General features: G+C 41.8%; 1 protein-coding gene across 2 annotated transcripts in view; it reads left to right on the top strand.

The window, feature by feature from the left end:
* The first annotated feature begins 4,823 nt into the window (after positions 1-4,823).
* PKN2 (protein kinase N2) overlaps positions 4,824-18,170 on the top strand; it is a 116,549-nt gene continuing 103,202 nt past the window's right edge. The window contains exon 1 of one of the 2 annotated variants that reach the window (XM_034780324.1): positions 4,824-5,166. In XM_034780324.1, coding sequence (XP_034636215.1) covers positions 5,119-5,166 — 48 coding nt within the window. In that variant the 5' untranslated portion in view covers positions 4,824-5,118. The remainder of the gene's footprint in view (positions 5,167-18,170) is intronic. The other variant, XM_034780323.1, reaches the window with a different exon arrangement.

The following is an 18,170-nucleotide window of genomic DNA, read 5'->3' as shown; positions in this document are numbered from 1 at the left end:
TTAATTTGATTTTCCCCAATGGGTCGGTGGGTGCCATGTATTCTATTGGAGTAACCCTTGAACTTATGAGACCCTGGTTTGATTTCGATCTGTGAACAAAAATACATTGCCAGAATGTTAACTTTAAGCAAAGCTGTTTTTTCTGGATACCATAAGTTGGGAACCCTTTGATTAAATGTCCCCAAATTTGGACTGCTAACAACCCTGCATTCTTATGAGGGACACCAAATTTCAAGGCAATCCAATCAACTGTATGGATTTTAGAGCACTTAAAAGGTCAAGCTTTAAACAGAAAGCTGGTCTTAACTTAATATGTATTAAATGCAAGCACTGTACAGACAATCTTATCAAGCGTGCAATGATCAATAATGGGGCAACAGTTCTATCATGGAAATAACTTGTAGAAAAGTTATTAATTGGTTTTATGAATAAAAGTAACCAAATAGTTTAAGAACAGACAAATACCCCTTATTTAGCAGCTTTAGTGCTAACAGTTCTACATTTCATTCCATGCCATAATCCCCTCCTCTGCATCACCAATGACAGTCTCAATACTCCACTTATGCACCTCCCAATGACCCCATTCGGTGTGGAATTCCCTACACAAACTAGTTCACCAAATCAGCACCTTCCCTTCATTCAAATTCTTCCTAAAACTCCAGCTTTTCTCATAAAGCTAGGGTGACCAGACAGCAAATGTGAAAAATCGGGACGGGGGTGGGGGGTAATAGGAGCCTATATAAGAAAAAGACCCAAAAATCAGGACTGTCCCTATAAATCGGGACATCTGGTCACCCTACATAAAGCCTATAAGAAATTTAAAAGAAAAGAGAGTTCTACATGGGGAAAAAAGCAGCTGCATTATGTATATTTGAGGGGCAGGATTGCTCAGTGGTTTGAGCATTGGCCTGCTAAACCCAGGGTTGTGAGTTCAATCCTTGAGAGGGCCACTTGGGGATCTGGGGCAAAATCAGTACTTGGTCCTGCTAGTGAAGGCAGGGGGCTGGACTCGATGACCTTTCAAGGTCCCTTCCAGTTCTAGGAGATGGGATATCTCTATTATTATTATTATTATCCTCCATTCTCATTTTCACTGCATGAGGTTTCTTTGAATGAGCCTCTTTTTAGACCACAACATATCTGAGATTTATTAAAGATCCTGAGTAGTTAATACATTTTTTTTCTTATTTCATAGTACATAAGAAAACCAAAGAACCACATTAAGCTACAGCCCACCCTAAATAGCTTTTGTCCCTGAATAGAACTAACTGCGAACTTTTTAGAGTACAGCTTTATAACCCTTTAGTTCCCACAATAGGAAACAAAATAAAAAAAAAATATTTTCCAACTTTTCCCTCACGCTTCCATTAACAGGAGAGAAAATTAAGAGGAAAAACTAACAAAGAATAAAAATATGTTCCTATTACAGTGCTGAGTCAGCGCTCTCCATCTCATTTTTCCACACCCAATGAGCACACCCAGGAAAAAAAGAACCCCTGACTCCTCTAGCTTCATCTGCACATCCCCTCAGAGAACTGTGTGAGGCCTGCAAATTGCTGCTGCTAATCCTGGACCATTACAGCTATGCCTAATGCAGGGAGTCTGTGAAGAGCAATGGTAGTCTAAAATTGTGTTGGATACAACACAGAAAATGGTAGTTTTTTTGGGGGATAGGTCAAGATTTGTTTGCTTGAAGTGTCTCCTGCCAACTCTAGGAAATACAGAGTTAAGGTAATGTTTCCCACACCAAATCCACACACAACATTAACTCTGTATTTCCTGATAGTCAAAGGCTGAAGATCAGCCACATTCCACGTTTTGGAAGGGCATGAGAAAGCACTAGGCAACCTTAACTCTTTGTTAACAAAGTTTTATGACAGTTAATGTCCCTTGTTTTCTGAGGAAGTGGTGGTAGTGAATCCTGACTGAGTTCTGTGGGCCTCTCCACCAGAGAACCAGTTCTTTTGGACTCTTGAACTGGCCTCTCTGGTGTCATTTTTATACCCCTGCCCCTTTTGTCAGACCAGTTTTCAATAAAATATCCTTATGCAAGCAGATTTTAGACTAACTTTCAATATACTCTAAAAATCAAAAGCAGGTCATTGTGCATGACTGTATGAGGCTGTATTTTGGGAACTCCTTGACCAAATGACTTTAAACTTGCACCACAAAGTTTACCCCAATCCCTGTTCTGGCATACCAATTTTCAAGACAATCTCCTTATGGATATGGAACTTGGAACACTTCAAAAAATCTGCTCTAAAGCTCTTCAATAATCCTGCCTACACTTGAGGCACAACTACCAAAAGAAAACTCTTTGCAGCTTCTCCCCCCAAGCAGAGTGCTTGCATAACCAGACACTTCCAGGTATTTGCAAAGGAGAAGACTTGTACTCTTAGCCCTTGAACAGTGCTTGGGTGCAGGACAACTGCTTATTCCCCTACACCAGGTGTAGTCAATTATTTTTTGTCATGGTCCAAATTTCTTGGTCAAGATATAGTCAAGGTCCAGACTCCAGAGAAAATAATAAAAAAATTAACAATAATGATGATAATAAGTAAAGAAAAAGATTTTTGGGGTCTGTTCAAAAGTGTCTGGCAGCCCGCATTTGGCCTGCGGTTTGCCTATTGACTACCCCTGCCCTATACCACCAAGTGACTGTCATGTGAGCTGAGCTCCATTCAGATGGTCATCACGGTACTGTGCCCCAAGCTTTAGGTGCACTAATCTAAAAGTGTATGTGCAAATCACTTTCTCTGGCATGCATCACAGATGTGTGCCAATTTATAGAGCCAGGAAGACACTTTAATAACTCTATTAAATATTTTTGGAGGAGATACTGTAGCTCTGGAATCTCTTGGCAAAGTGATGCGACATTGTATCAGTGTCTGCACCCTCGGCCCAGATGAGGCATACCAGTTTTCAAGACAATCTGAGTATACATGTGAACACTAGCGCATGCTGAAAAACTGGCTCTTAAAAAGAGAGCTCAACTCAACCTATGATTTGGTAAAGCCGCTCCATGATTCCCTTGTGTAGTCTAAACAAATTAATTTAGTCTTGGACAACATTCTCTTTCTTTTCCTTGCCCCATAGAACAACAATCAGCCTTTTATTTAAGGTTCATTAAATAACTTTTAAGTTGCATAGTAGGTGAAAACTGGCTGAGTTGCACCAGCAGAAGATTTAGTATAACCCAAGAAGGGGATGCAAAGATTATTTTAAATCACCTTTTTGTTCCCCATACAGATTCTGAGTCAGTCCCCTCCCCTAGTACAACTTAGAGTAGCCTGAAGTAGGTTTATATGAAGGGTCTACCCTAAATACGGTGCTATAAATAAGATGAAGATTTGACATACCTGTCCTTTCTCGATCCATTAACTAAAAATATGACGAATTAAGTTCCCATGATAAAGTTGTCATTATTACCCAAAACTTTCTGGATGTGTGCCAGTGGGACCCTATCAGTAAAATCAGGATGACTAGTTATGCAGTTGCAGAATAAACCTTGTTATATATTGTCTATAATAGTTTTTAGGAAATAGTTGTAATTTTTGTACATCAGCTTCAACGGGGCTACTTCCATGTGAAAAGTTAAGCATGTGTATTTGCAGGATTCAGATTTAAGTAACTATCTTGTTAAAAAAAAACTAGGCCTCATTTATATAAAGATACCCCTGAAATATAGATACAGATTGATCTGATGACTGTAGAACTATTTTGACAGCTTTGTTTTTATGTAAGAGAGACAGTCTGCATGTTCACATTTAATTATTTTTGCACTGCATGCCAGCTTCTGCTGGGGAGTGTTACTGCTTCCTTGTTGCTCAGCAGCAGTAGTACGAGTACACTCAAGCTGTTCTGGCCAATCTCTGTTGGCAAGCCCAGCCTGGAAATAGTCATTGTAATTTATTGTTTGATTTTTTTATATCTGTGAAAACATAAATTCCAGTTCTAGAGTATGCAAGCTACACTTAAACCTTGTCTATACAAATAAATTACACTGGCTTAACTAACAATCTGTTTGTAAAGCAATTTTAAACAGGTGCAAATCCCTGTGTGGACATACTTCCATTAGTTCATAAATGGTAATGTCAGTTTAGACTGAGCCGCTACATTTATTGAAACAAGCTAAACTGATGTAACCCAGCGTCCACACTTGGCCTGGCACCAGTTTAACTAAATTTGTTTGAAATCCTATTTGCAGGTAAATTGGAGCAACTTTGTGTTACCTGTAGACCAGGCCTTAGTATCAGAGAGGAAGAAACAAATGGCTTGAAGGTGGGGTTCTTTCTGACCTGGGGAGGCAATGAGGATAACTGGCTGAGCCTAATCCCCAAATGTGGCAGAGATGCCCCTCCTGCCCAAATCCAGGCACAAACACTGCTGTCTGTATCACAGATATATTACTGAACTGCCCCTCAGCCTCCTTCAGGGCTGTGTTTGTGTGTTGTATTGCCAAATCCAAGTGGTAAGATTAGAAACTTAGTTTAAAGAACGCTGAGCGTTTTACGTAGTAACAGGACTCCAGGAGCTGGGGATTTGCGGACTCAGGGCTTCACGCAAAAAAAAACTAACAAAAATTCAGGAGTTGGCATCAGTGGGAGGCACCATCTTCTCTCATCCCCGCTTCACAGCGATGGGGGGCGGCCCCTAGGCCGTGCTGAGCGGCTGCCCCCTACACTCGGCGCGTCCCCGCTTTGCTCTAAGTGGAAAGTTGTCGGGTTCGCGCCCCACGAACCTGCACCCCCCCATCACGTGCTCATACGGAGCCGCAAAGCAGCGATGCGTTTGCGACAGGGTGACAGCCAAATGGTGCGACAGCCGCGGCGGGCGGCCCCAGCCAGCTGCGGTGGAGGCGGCGGCCGAGGGCTGCTGGAGCCGAGCAAGGAGGAGCCAGGGCGGGGGAAGCGGCGCTCGGGTGGGCGGCCAGCCGGGGAGCGCAGCGCCCGTGCCGACCCCCATGAGAGGGGGGGTTCTTGCCCCTCCCGGATCCCCCAGGCTCCCGCCCGGGCTGAGCACTCGGCGCCCCCTCCCCCCGATTAGTCCCGGCCCCAGACCCGCCTCCCTCCCCTCCCCGGCGGCAGCGTCCAGGTGCGGAGTTCAAACCAGAGCGCAATGGCGTCCAACACGGCGGAGAGGGAGATTCTCCTCACCGACCTCCAGGTAAGAGGGGCCGGGGTCGCTCAGTGCCCGGGCTCAGGCCGCCGCGGGGAGCCCGCTCGCCTCCTGCCCCCGGGAGCCGGGCCCCGTTCCTGTCTCAGCCCCGCTGCCTGGAGAAACCAACCGCCCCCTGCCCCCTTCAGGCCCGGTCCCCGCGGCACAACGCTCCGCGGACTGGCTGCTGAGACCCTCCCCCGGTCCCAGGCCGGTTCCGCGGGTGCTGAGGGGATGGACCCCACCCCATTCCCGTCACATTCCGCCGCCCCGCCTGGGTCCGGCTCTGGTCTCCTTCTCCCCCTCTCCAGCGAGGGGATGCTGGGGCAGTCGCCTTCCCCTCCGCCAGGCCCCCAGCCCCGTCTGGGCTCCTGCTTAGCGCGCGCTGCCCGGAGGATAATCTTCTTGGCCAGAGCCGCTTCCCTCCCTCATCGGATTAATGCCCGGAGTGACTCAGGAAGCGTCCCCCCCCTCTGGGCAGGTTGTTTGAGAGTGAGCTGAAACGGCCTCTCCAAGCCTTGTCTCGAGCTCGCAAACCGATTAATAGCCCCTGAAATCCTTGTGCAAGTGGTCTGAGGTCCCTTCTCTTCCACGTGCCGCTGCCGAGATTTTTCTTTTCCCTTCTCGCTCCGTTCAGCCCCTTAGGTGCACATCCAGTTGTATTTACAAACACCCGAGTCGGTTCATTGAAGGAAATAAAGGTAATTGGTTAGTCAGCGCTGGGCACCCTGTGCATAGTAGAGGATGTGAATAGAGCAACTTTTTCAGCTGTGTCACTTGCAAATGTTCTCTCCAGCAGGGAAACAGTCAGGTCTAATTCCAGTCTTTTTCTAGTAGAGAGTATTTTTCTTTGTTTTTGTTTTTTCATTCCCGTTGAAGTGCTTGATGATCATACCAGATGCAGCTTTTCTTGTATGTAGCCTTTGGGCTTGTAATCCATGCAGAGAAGAAAATGGACAGATAGAAATGTAGTTCAGTACATTCAGAGAACTCCTTTCTTTAGTTGTAGAATAATAACTGGTAGAATGTTATGAAAATGCAGCTGTTTGTCATTTCCAAGACTCTCTGAAAACAGGCCAGTTTCCTTGGCTTGTGTAAAGTATGGAGTTAGACTATGAACAGTGTAACTGTTACAGTTCTCCAATATGTTTTGACTACAAGATTAAATAGAGATCTTTAGTAGACTTGCTGTGTACTTCTACTGCATGTTAGATTATTTCTCAACTAGGAAATGGATTTTGGTAGCTCTTGCCCCCTGCTCCCCAACCTTCTGTTCAGACTTCATAACTTTAATAAATCTATACAAAATAAGGGGTTACAGTTTTTATAGGGCAAAGATGCCACTCTGAATATCACTTTCAAGTTAGTAATAGGACAATAAGCTAAAGTCTGTAACTGGAAATTATGTAATTTGAGTGGAAATGAACAAAAGGTCCCTGAAAGAAAGACGTTTTACTTTGAGTAATTTGTATGTAATTTTTTTTAAAATGTAGTAGTGGTATTTACAGTATGTACATGCTTACTACTAAGAGTCTACAGCAGAGTTGGGCAAACTTTTTGTCCCGAGGGCCACATCTGGGAATAGAAATTGTATGGCGGGCCATGAATGCTCACAAAATTGGGGTTGGGGTGCGGGAGGGGGTGAGGGCTCTGGGGTGGGGCCAGAAATGAGGCGTTCAGGGTGTGGGTGGGGCCTCTGGAGTGAGGTGTGCATGGGAGGTGAGGGCTCTGAGGTGGGGCTGGGGATGAGACGTTTGGGGTATAGGAGGGTGCTCTTGGCTGGAACTGAGGGGTTTGGGGAGGGGAATCAGGGCTGGGGCAGGGGGTTGGGGTGTGGGAAGGGGTGCAGGCTCTGGCTGGGGTGCGGGTTCTGGGGTGGGGTGGAGGATGAGGGGTTTGCGGTGCAGGAGGATGCTCAGGGCTGGGATTGAGGGGTTTGGAGGGTGGGAGGGGGATCAGGGCTGGGACCGGGGGTTGGGGCGTGAGGAGAGGCTCAGAGGTGCAGGCTCTGGGCAGCGCTTACCTCAAGCAGCTCCCGGAAGCAGCAGCATGTCCGTTCTCCGGCTCCTACGTGGAGGCGTGGCCAGGCAGCTGTGTGTGCTGCCCTGTCCGCAGGCACCACCCCTGTAGCTCCCATGGGAGCGCTGGAGGGGGCCATTGGAGCGCGGTCATGCCGCTGCTTCCGGGAGCTGCGTGGAGCGGCCCCCAACCCTGCTCCCCAGCTGGAGCACTGGAGGGGGGCCATGCTGCAGCTTCTGAGAGCCGCATGGAGCGGCCCCTGACCCTGTGTGCTGGCCGGAGTGGAGCCATTTGGCTGCTTCTGTGAGCCGCATGAAGCGGCCCCCGACCCTGCTCCCCGGATGGAGCGCTGGAGCAGGGCAAGCTCCAGACCCCGCTCCCCAGTGGGAGGGCAAGGACCTGCTTAAAACAGCTGGTGGGCGGATCCAGCTCACGGATCGTAGTTTGCCCACCCCAGTCTAAGGGAAAGAATGTACAATGAATATTGAGCATACTTCATTTACTTACTGCAAGGGTAGTCAGTTATTTTTGTCATGGTCCATATTTCTTGGTCACGGTATAGTCAAGGTTCAGACTCTGGAGAAACATTTTTCACACCAATAATGATGATAAGTAAATAAAAAATGTTGTGGTCCATTCAAAAGCATCTGGCAGTCCGGATTTGGTACATGATCTACCTATTGACTTACTGCCTATAATGAGAGCAAGACTAAAGGCAAGGCACTACCTCAAAAGTTAAACTTCAATTGCTGGTTCATAACATGACTTTCTATCGAAAGAGTTTATACTAACCTTTCATAAACTATCAGTGTTTTAATACAAACTTGATATTGCTGATACCCAAGTTGTGTGACATTTTTGAAACATCCCTGTGGCAGAACAATACTTTAATTAAATTGTTGTCACAATGTTACATATACAAAAAAGTGAATATGAATAGAGGCAAAACTGAATTTATTTAGAAATACTAGAAATATTTATTAGAAACTTTGTAGCAGAACTGCATAGTAGAGAACAGTGACATTTTTTATGGAAAACCCCAGAGTGGAACGAATCCTGTGTCTTCTGTATTTTCTACACTACTAGTAGTAATATATAATATGTACCAATATATGTAAATCTAGCTGTCAATACAGGAAGCTTACAATATTAACAAGGAAATCCAAATGAAGTTTAAATTTATTATTCTGTCAACTCTGCAAAATATAGAAAAGAACCATCGTATCATAATGGACAACTTTGTGAAAGTTATATAATTTATTTTTACAGTGGCATGGATTAGTTTTATATCCCCTTTTCCTATCATTTTATATTATTCACTTAAACTGTGGTTTATTAGATTTCTACTTTTCTGGAAAAATTGCATATCCAAATTTTGAATTTACCACTCTTCTTATTTAAAATAAGATTTAATGAGCTGTATTAAATCATGTACAATAAAGTTTTTTGTTTGAGATGGTTCCAGTATAAGGCACTTAACTGTAGTTCACAACAGGAGTGCACAGTTGCACTCACGTTTCTTTAATTCACTGGCACATTTTTTATCTACAAGTAACATCTAAAACTACAGTAATTGATATGGGTTAGGAGAATTTATTTTCACTTTTACTTTATGTATTTGACAGAACTTTGCCTAGTCGGTTTTCCCTAGGTAGTCAAGACAGTCTCCTTTTGTTCATGTGGGTCTTTTGGCAAGAAAACTTGGGAGCAGGTGTACTAGCTGAAACTGTTTCTAACTCATTTTTGTGACATTGACAGCTATTGGGTTGAAGGTCCCATACAGTGACCACTCTAAATGTCTCATTCAGTTTCCACTGTAATTTCATTCAGGCTTTAAAGACCATTTTTAAAGCCTCGTGTTTTCACGAGATACATTTCACTGTATTTTAGTCACGTTAGCTTGGGATTCTGCTATGGGGGGGCAGGGTGATAAGAAACTGAAGAATGTGGCTTCCAGTGCATATGCTGGTGATCTGGAATTTCCCAGTAACAAAATCTACAACTTTGTTGTCTCTGCCAGTAACATCATTACAAGCAGCGGTAAAATATTTTATATCTATGCTAATGGAGAGTATTAAGAAAATGTTAAAAGAATGCATAGAACCAGCTGATCTTATAGTAAAGATTCAAAGCATTACCTAAATCAGGTATAGTCTAAGTATTTGCTAGAATTCTGTAATTAGAAGGTAATGTTTAGTTGTTGGACAGTACTTCATTCTTGGCAAAATATGATGAGCATGATAAGGCGAAAACATTCACAAGTAGCTGACAGTACAGTTTACTAGGAACTGATGCAGCAGTTACTGTAGCAAATATGCTTGTTTCAAAATGAACTTGACCTACAAAGAGAGATTTTGCTAACTTTGACATATTAACTGGACATTTCTTATGTAACAAACACAAGGTTTGACTGTATATCTGATTTAATTGATTTTTTTTTTAAGAAATTAAACTTAAAATTTGTTTTGGCTTCCATATGTAAGTAGGAAAATAGATTTCAGTTGGTACCTTAATTTTCTATATCTGTCTTCAGTAAAATACAAAAAAAGTTGAGTACTGGATTGTTTACAGAATTATTAATGAAATATGGAAAAATCTTGCACTTGTCTCTAGGTTGCTGGTTCAGATTTGCCAAAGGTCAGAAATACAGATCAGTAGCTGTTGAATGAAAATATGTTAAATGAGTTTGGTGGTCTGTCAGATTTGTTCATAATAGGTTCTGTTTGGCATCCTTGTTGGCTTATCAGATGACACTGCCAAAGTCATGGAAAATAAACTACCTTTTTACCCCTACAGATAGTCCCTTCATGTCACACAATTTAGATACTTCTATAGGAGTGATGGGGTGAGGAAGAATAATCACCTAGGTATAAATCAAGTATTCGAACTCTTTCCTGTTGTGCTACATAAACAGTAGTAGTAATTTTGAGAAAGAGAGGAATTACTAAAAGCCTATGCAAAACCTGGTTTTATGACATTCTGTAGCTTACATATATAACATCATCTATTTCACAACTTAAACAAATATGTTTAAAAAAACCAACCCCTCCCTTCCAAATACTTACCATCTGCATCGTAAGCCATCCACATATGCTCCCCTTTTCAGCTTCACAGGGAAGAAGTTATTACAAATAAGGTTTTGTGTGTACCGTTCTGTTTTCTAATTGTAAATTTGACAATTTGTACAAGTGTTGTCTATTTCAGACTACTGGTGCTTCCTTGAGAGTGGTGAAGCTTAACAGAAGCCATATCATTAAGAAGTTGTTACACAGTTGGATAATGAAAATACTTATGCATGTGAATAGCTTTACTCATGCATATTAAATTGTATTTATATGAGTAAAGTTACTGATGAGCTAATTGTGTATAGGACCTGCTCCTTAGAGGTACAGGGCTTTGATTTTGCTCTTGAAACCTCTTTCATTGATATTCTAGAATATATTTAGATAATTAAATTTCATATTCATTCAAAATTTTGCCCCAAACAACTATTAGCACTTACCCGTAGTTTGTTCTTTTGAGTTATGTCTACACTGGCAACTGAATGACCAATCTTTTGTCTTTCAGAGGTGTTAAAAACATACACGAAAGACAAAAGTTTTGCCGATGACAAGCGCCGGTGTGAACAGCACTGTGTTGGCTGACAACGCTAACGCTGCTTGTTGCGGATGGAAGTTTTTTGTGAGCAGGAGAGCTGACAAACAGCGGCTACACTGCACGCCTTTTGCAACGTGGTTGTAGCGAGACAGTCCTGTTGCTAAAAGCTGCGTAGTGTAGACATAGCCTAAGTATATTATTGGCAGCGGTTTTTTAATTTAACTGAGTGGCAAAGAATTAGGACCTAACTCCACCATTACTACAGGCTATAACCAAGTATGATGAGGAGTCCCGTTTTCTTCAAATTGGGCTGCTGAAGTTAGTAAATTATTCACGTTTTTTCAGAATTGGGTCTTAAATGTGAACAAGTATATTTATCTAAATAACAACTTTATTTGTAAACGTCTTTTTCTGGAGTATACCTATGGACCTGAGCAGAATAAAGAAAAAAAATGTGTTTTATGTTTTCATAGAAATTTGATTTTGATGAAGTCTTCCAGCCAGCCCTGTTACCTGATTTACTAATCAGATACTATATTGCCAGCAATCTTTCCAGGCTAAACTTCACAAAAGAAACCTTTCATAAGTCATTTTAAATGTTTACCTCAAAATGGAAATAAGTTAAAAGGATATTACCAAGTTAATTTAGACAGAAGTGTGTTTTTATTGTTTGAAATGGCACTGAACATTATCATAACAGAATGTACAGGGAAAGTGATATACACAATGTGCCATTCAGTTAACTGAAATGATTATTTTTCTCTGGCAGTTAACTTCTCATGTTTGTGTTTGTTTTTTTCCACACCTCAACATGGGAGAAAAACACTTAGAAATGAATGTGATTTGGGGGGGAATGGCAAGGGTATCAATGACATGTGTAGTGCCTGAAAATAATTAACTTATTTTTGAAATACGTTTTACAATTTTTTGAGTACTACTATAAAATTATTTTTGTCTTAAATGAAATGGAATACTTAGTATCTATGTTTTGGATTAGAGCACTGGGCTGGAGCTCAGGAGACCATGGTTCTATTCCTGGCCCTTCCACTGACCAGCTGGAGCTGGGTGATCTTGGGCAGTCACTTCATCTCTCTGTGGGATGGGGATAACGAAACTGACCTCCTTTATTAAGCACTTTGTGATGCACAGTTGAAAAGCACTATATAAGAACTAAATATTATTTATTATTCAAACTTAGTTAAAATAGTTGGGTGAATTTTAAAACTGCACAAGAATCCTAGTTACTCTTTTGAATAGTGTACTACTTTCAGAAATTAAACTATACAAGATTACCCTCAAATAACTTCTTCGTCTCAGTTGTTCCTACAGAACAAAAAAGCCCTCACAGGTAAGGCTAAAATTGTCCTTGACCATCCTTTTGTGTCATAGGTATTGAAGTACCTGTAGAGTTGCCCAGTACTTCTCAGATCCTTGAATACTGTCCCCATAACATGGGTTTAGGGAAAAATTCCAGCTCTGATTCTAAATTTCTCTGCTTGTGTGGGTTTAAGATACACTTTAATTGTAATTGTTTTTAACATTTCATTCTCTTTAAACATTTTTAAAAGCTGGAAAAATTCTTAATGGGACAAAAATAATCCTTAAATATGTAGTTTTATTGATGTGTTAATTTTGAGTCTCCTTTTGAACTGCTGTCCTGTCAGCTGATCTATAATAATTTTTGGCTACCTTTTCTTTTACTCAGCGGCAGTTGGTGCTTCTTGTGTCGTTGGATCCAAGGCTGTTGCTTTAACTTTTGTTCAGCATCCAGTTGCATGCTGATGGGCAATAACGACATAGATATGTATTCACAACATGCGTAATAGCTCCTCCATCTGAGCAGTTTTGTATATTGTGAGATTGGGTATCCATTATGGTAGAATTCAAAATACCCTAGTAGAATTCCTTATAAAAGCTAATTGTACATGCACTTCATGTTGGGGGTGAGATGGCTCAAGGGATTAATAGTGGGATAGGCAATCTCCTCTCTAAATCCCCAGTTCAGCAGAGCATATAAATACATGGGTAAGTGCTTTAATGAGTGGGGATGAACTGCTGAATCTGGGCCTAAAACATCATTTCACATCTGGCTCAGGTTCATAGTGACCAAGCATTGTGGACTTTATACTGTGGTCTCAGTCTAATTTTTCCCCATCACCAAAACCACTGTTGCACTTGGCACTAGTTGGTTGTTTCATTGCTCTTCTTAGCTAAGGTGCCAGTGATTGAATGAGAATAGAGACTAAACTGGACTTTCACCTCTAGGGATGTTTCCTGCAGAACATGAATGAGACATTTGAATAGTGTGTTGAAGCTTTAATAAGCACAGGCAGTAGTATACTACTTTTGGGAATAGTGGGCTTAGTTTCTAATGCAGTTGAGCTAACTTCTTTCATAAGCGTTACATTAACTTTTTAAAAATAATTCCTAGGTTGAGGTTTATATTAATTTCATATGCCTGATTTTATAACACTTTGAATAAGTGATTTAAAAACTGCTTTATTGCAGCATAAGAAGTTGAGGCTTCATAAAGCCAACAAAACACTTGGAAAAACATGCTGTAGGAGCTCGGGGGGTATAGACTGGCAGGGACATGTAGCAGATGACTTACAAGTTTCATTTCCTTGAATCGGTGATTGAAAAAATTAATAAAATTTAAGATTGAGAATTTTGCATACACAAAGGTCAGGGAACTTAAATAAGCTTCTCACAGACCACTTATCTCTTCTGCCTTTAACATATAGTAACACCATCCAATAACCATACAAATATGATTAAAGTATGTTAGTATTTGTGATCAAAACTATATTAAAGTGTTTTTTAAGGGGAATAGATTTGTTGTATTTTTCATACCCATGAGCATGGGTATCTTAACATGTTTTGATTTCTTTTAAGTGTAACTTGTACTCTGAATTTCTTGTGTTTATAATGTTTACAATAATTAATAACTTTGCTTAGGTGCAACCTAATTTCTTCAAATATGGCCAAACTCCAGATGGATAGTTAATTTGGTTTATATACACTACGTATATTTATTAGGAGCAGGATGAGAACATCATCTACATACACATTAATTTGTGTGGGTCTTCTAAGCAGCAACAGGTAAGAGAAAAAGTTTAAAAAGAAAGTATGGTGTAAAACAAAATAAAACTGGCATGGGAACTGAGGAAAAGGTTATTTATCCCTTTTAAATGACTGGATTTCAAGTTGGAGTCCATTGAACAATGTGTCATTCAAGAAGTCCCTAAATAAATCTTTTTCTTTTTAAATAGTATGAGAAGAATATCTTCTGTTACTGATGAAGATGCTGCTTTATTGAGTGTATACATTTAGACACTCATTTTCCTCATGTTTATGGCTAGGACTCTACCAAATTTATGGTCCATTTTCATAGATTCATAGATTATAGGACTGGAAGGGACCTCGAGAGGTCATCGAGTCCAGTCCCCTGCCCGCATGGCAGGATCAAATACTGTCTAGACCATCCCTGATAGACATTTATCTAACCTGCTCTTAAATATCTCCAGAGACGGAGATTCCACAACCTCCCTAGGCAATTTGTTCCAGTGTTTAACCACCCTGACAGTTAGGAACTTTTTCCTAATGTCCAACCTAGACCTCCCTTGCTGCAGTTTAAACCCATTGTTTCTGGTTCTATCCTTAGAGGCTAAGGTGAACAAGTTCTCTCCCTCCTCCTTATGACACCCTTTTAGATACCTGAAAACTGCTATCATGTCCCCTCTCAGTCTTCTCTTTTCCAAACTAAACAAACCCAGTTCTTTCAGCCTTCCTTCATAGGTCATGTTCTCAAGACCTTTAATCATTCTTGTTGCTCTTCTTTGGACCCTTTCCAATTTCTCCACATCTTTTTTAAAATGCGGCGCCCAGAACTGGACACAATACTCCAGCTGAGGCCTAACCAGAGCAGAGTAGAGCGGAAGAATGACTTCTCGTGTCTTGCTCACAACACACCTGTTAATGCATCCCAGAATCATGTTTGCTTTTTTTGCAACAGCATCACACTGTTGACTCATATTTAGCTTGTGGTCCACTATAACCCCTAGATCCCTTTCTGCCGTACTCCTTCCTAGACAGTCTTTTCCCATTCTGTATGTGTGAAATTGATTTTTCCTTCCTAAGTGGAGCACTTTGCATTTGTCTTTGTTAAACTTCATCCTGTTTACCTCAGCCCATTTCTCCAATTTGTCCAGATCATTTTGAATTATGACCCTGTCCTCCAAAGTAGTTGCAATCCCTCCCAGTTTGGTATCATCCACAAACTTAATAAGCGTACTTTCTATGCCAATATCTAAGTCGTTGATGAAGATATTGAACAGAGCCGGTCCCAAAACAGACCCCTGCGGAACCCCACTCGTTACGCCTTTCCAGCAGGATTGGGAACCATTAATAACAACTCTCTGAGTACGGTTATCCAGCCAGTTATGCACCCACCTTATAGTAGCCCCATCTAATTTGTATTTGCCTAGTTTATCGATAAGAATATCATGCGAGACCGTATCAAATGCCTTACTAAAGTCTAGGTATACCACATCCACCGCTTCACCCTTATCCACAAGGCTCGTTATCCTATCAAAGAAAGCTATCAGATTGGTTTGACATGATTTGTTCTTCACAAATCCATGCTGGCTGCTCCCTATCACCTTACCACCTTCCAAGTGTTTGCAGATGATTTCCTTAATTACTTGCTCCATTATCTTCCCTGGCACAGAAGTTAAACTAACTGGTCTGTAGTTACCTGGGTTGTTTTTATTTCCCTTTTTATAGATGGGCACTATATTTGCCCTTTTCCAGTCTTCTGGAATCTCTCCCGTCTCCCATGACTTTCCAAAGATAATAGCTAGAGGCTCAGATACCTCCTCTATTAGCTCCTTGAGTATTCTAGGATGCATTTCATCAGGCCCGGGTGACTTGCAGGCATCTAACTTTTCTAAGTGATTTTTAACTTGTTCTTTTTTTATTTTATCCGCTAAACCTACCCCCTTCCCATTAGCATTCACTATGTTAGGCATTCCTTCAGACTTCTCGGTGAAGACCGAAACAAAGAAGTCATTAAGCATCTCTGCCATTTCCAAGTTTCCTGTTACTGTTTCTCCCTCTTCACTAAGCAGTGGGCCTACCCTGTCTTTGGTCTTCCTTTTGCTTCTAATGTATTGATAAAAAGTCTTCTTGTTTCCTTTTATTCCCGTAGCTAGTTTGAGCTCATTTTGCGCCTTTGCCTTTCTAATCTTGCCCCTGCATTCCTGTGTTGTTTGCCTATATTCATCCTTTGTAATCTGTCCTAGTTTCCATTTTTTATATGACTCCTTTTTATTTTTTAGATCGTGCAAGATCTCGTGGTTAAGCCAAGGTGGTCTTTTGCCACATTTTCTATCTTTCCTAACCAGCGGAATAGCTTGCTTTTGGGCCCTTAATAGCGTCCCTTTGAAAAACTGCCAACTCTCCTCAGTTGTTTTTCCCCTCAGTCTTGATTCCCATGGGACCTTACCCATCAGCTCTCTGAGCTTCCCAAAATCTGCCTTCCTGAAATCCATTGTCTCTATTTTGCTGTTCTCCCTTCTACCCTTCCTTAGAATTGCAAACTCTATGATTTCATGATCACTTTCACCCAGGCTGCCTTCTACTTTCACATTCTCAACGAGTTCCTCCCTATTTGTTAAAATCAAGTCTAGAACAGCTTCCCCCCTAGTAGCTTTTTCAACCTTCTGAAATAAAAAGTTGTCTCCAATGCAGTCCAAGAATTTGTTGGATAGTCTGTGCCCCGCTGTGTTATTTTCCCAACATATATCCGGATAGTTGAAGTCCCCCATCACCACCAAATCTTGGGCTTTGGATGATTTTGTTAGTTGCTTGAAAAAAGCCTCATCCACCTCTTCCACCTGGTTAGGTGGCCTGTAGTAGACTCCTAGCATGACATCTCCCTTGTTTTTTGCCCCTTTAAGCCTAACCCAGAGACTCTCAACACTTCCATCTCCTATGTCCATCTCTACCTCAGTCCAAGTGTGTACATTTTTAATATACAAGGCAACACCTCCTCCCTTTTTCCCCTGTCTATCCTTCCTGAGCAAGCTGTACCCATCCACACCAACATTCCAATCATGTGTATTATCCCACCAAGTTTCAGTGATGCCAACAATGTCATAGTTGTATTTATTTATTAGCACTTCCTGCTTATTCCCCATACTTCTCACATTTGTATATAGGCATCTAAGATACTGGTTTGATCTTTCCTCCCAGTTTTGTCCTGACTCTCCTTTCTCTCTGCCAATATAGCCCACACTCCCTCTCGTTTCCGACCCATCTCCCCGGTCTCCATGTTCCCCACTTACCTGTGGGCTTTGCTCACCTGATCAATTTTGATCAATTTCACCATCATAGGATTTTTAAAATAGTAAATTTCATTATTTCAGCTATCTAAATCTGAAATTTGACCCCAAAAGGAGTTGTGTGTGGGGTCTAAAGGTTATTGTGTGTGTGGGGGGGAGGCAGTGCTGCAACTCCCCTAAAATAACCTTATAACCCCCCCTGCAATTTCCTTTTGGGAAGGACCCCCAATTTGAGAAATGCCGGTCTCCGCCATGAAATCTGTATAGTATAGGGCAAAAGCACACAAAAGACTGGGGGAGACCAGCTTTCACAGTCCATGATGCATTTTTCATAGCTATGAATTTGGTAGTGCCCTATTTATGGCAGATGAAGATACGTCCTTGCACAACTCCCCTGAGTATGGGTTGTGCCAGTTAGTATGAGAGGAGTGTTATTTAATCTTTGTCTGTCTTAATTACGTTGATAAAGTTAGATGCATGTTCTTATGCCTTGCATTAAGGCCATATGTACACTAGCAGATGTAGATGTAGTTTGTTAAAGCAAAACTGTGCTTTTGCCTGCATAGCTAATTCCAGCCTCCTCTTTCCACTGGGTGAAGTAGGATAAACTGTTTGCCAATATATAACTGAGTCTACACTAAGGGCTTTTGCCACACAGGGTACGTCTTCGATTTATCCGGATCGAGATATTGCGTCTCGTTAAGACGCGATATATCGATCCCCAAACACGCTCACCGTTGACTCCGGAACTCCACCAGAGCGAGCGGCGGTAGCGCACTCGACGGGGAAGCCGCAGCCGTCGATCCCGCGCCGTCTGGACCCCAGGTAATTCGATCCAAGATACTTCGACTTCAGCTACGCGAAGTTGCGTATCTTGGATCGATTTCCTCCCCCCGCCCCTCCCCCCAGTGTAGACCAGCCCACAGCTGTCGGTCAGGGATAACACCTCTTCTCACACTCTACTGACTTGGTTATGCTGGCAGAAATTTGTAGTGTATATATGGACTAATTAGCTAAAATTATCCCTTTTGCCTGAAGTCCTGAGGTATGTGT

This window comes from Trachemys scripta, chromosome 8 (assembly GCF_013100865.1).
Source record: "Trachemys scripta elegans isolate TJP31775 chromosome 8, CAS_Tse_1.0, whole genome shotgun sequence".
Lineage (NCBI taxonomy): Eukaryota > Metazoa > Chordata > Testudines > Emydidae > Trachemys > Trachemys scripta.
This window is presented reverse-complemented; position numbering and strand designations above follow the sequence as displayed.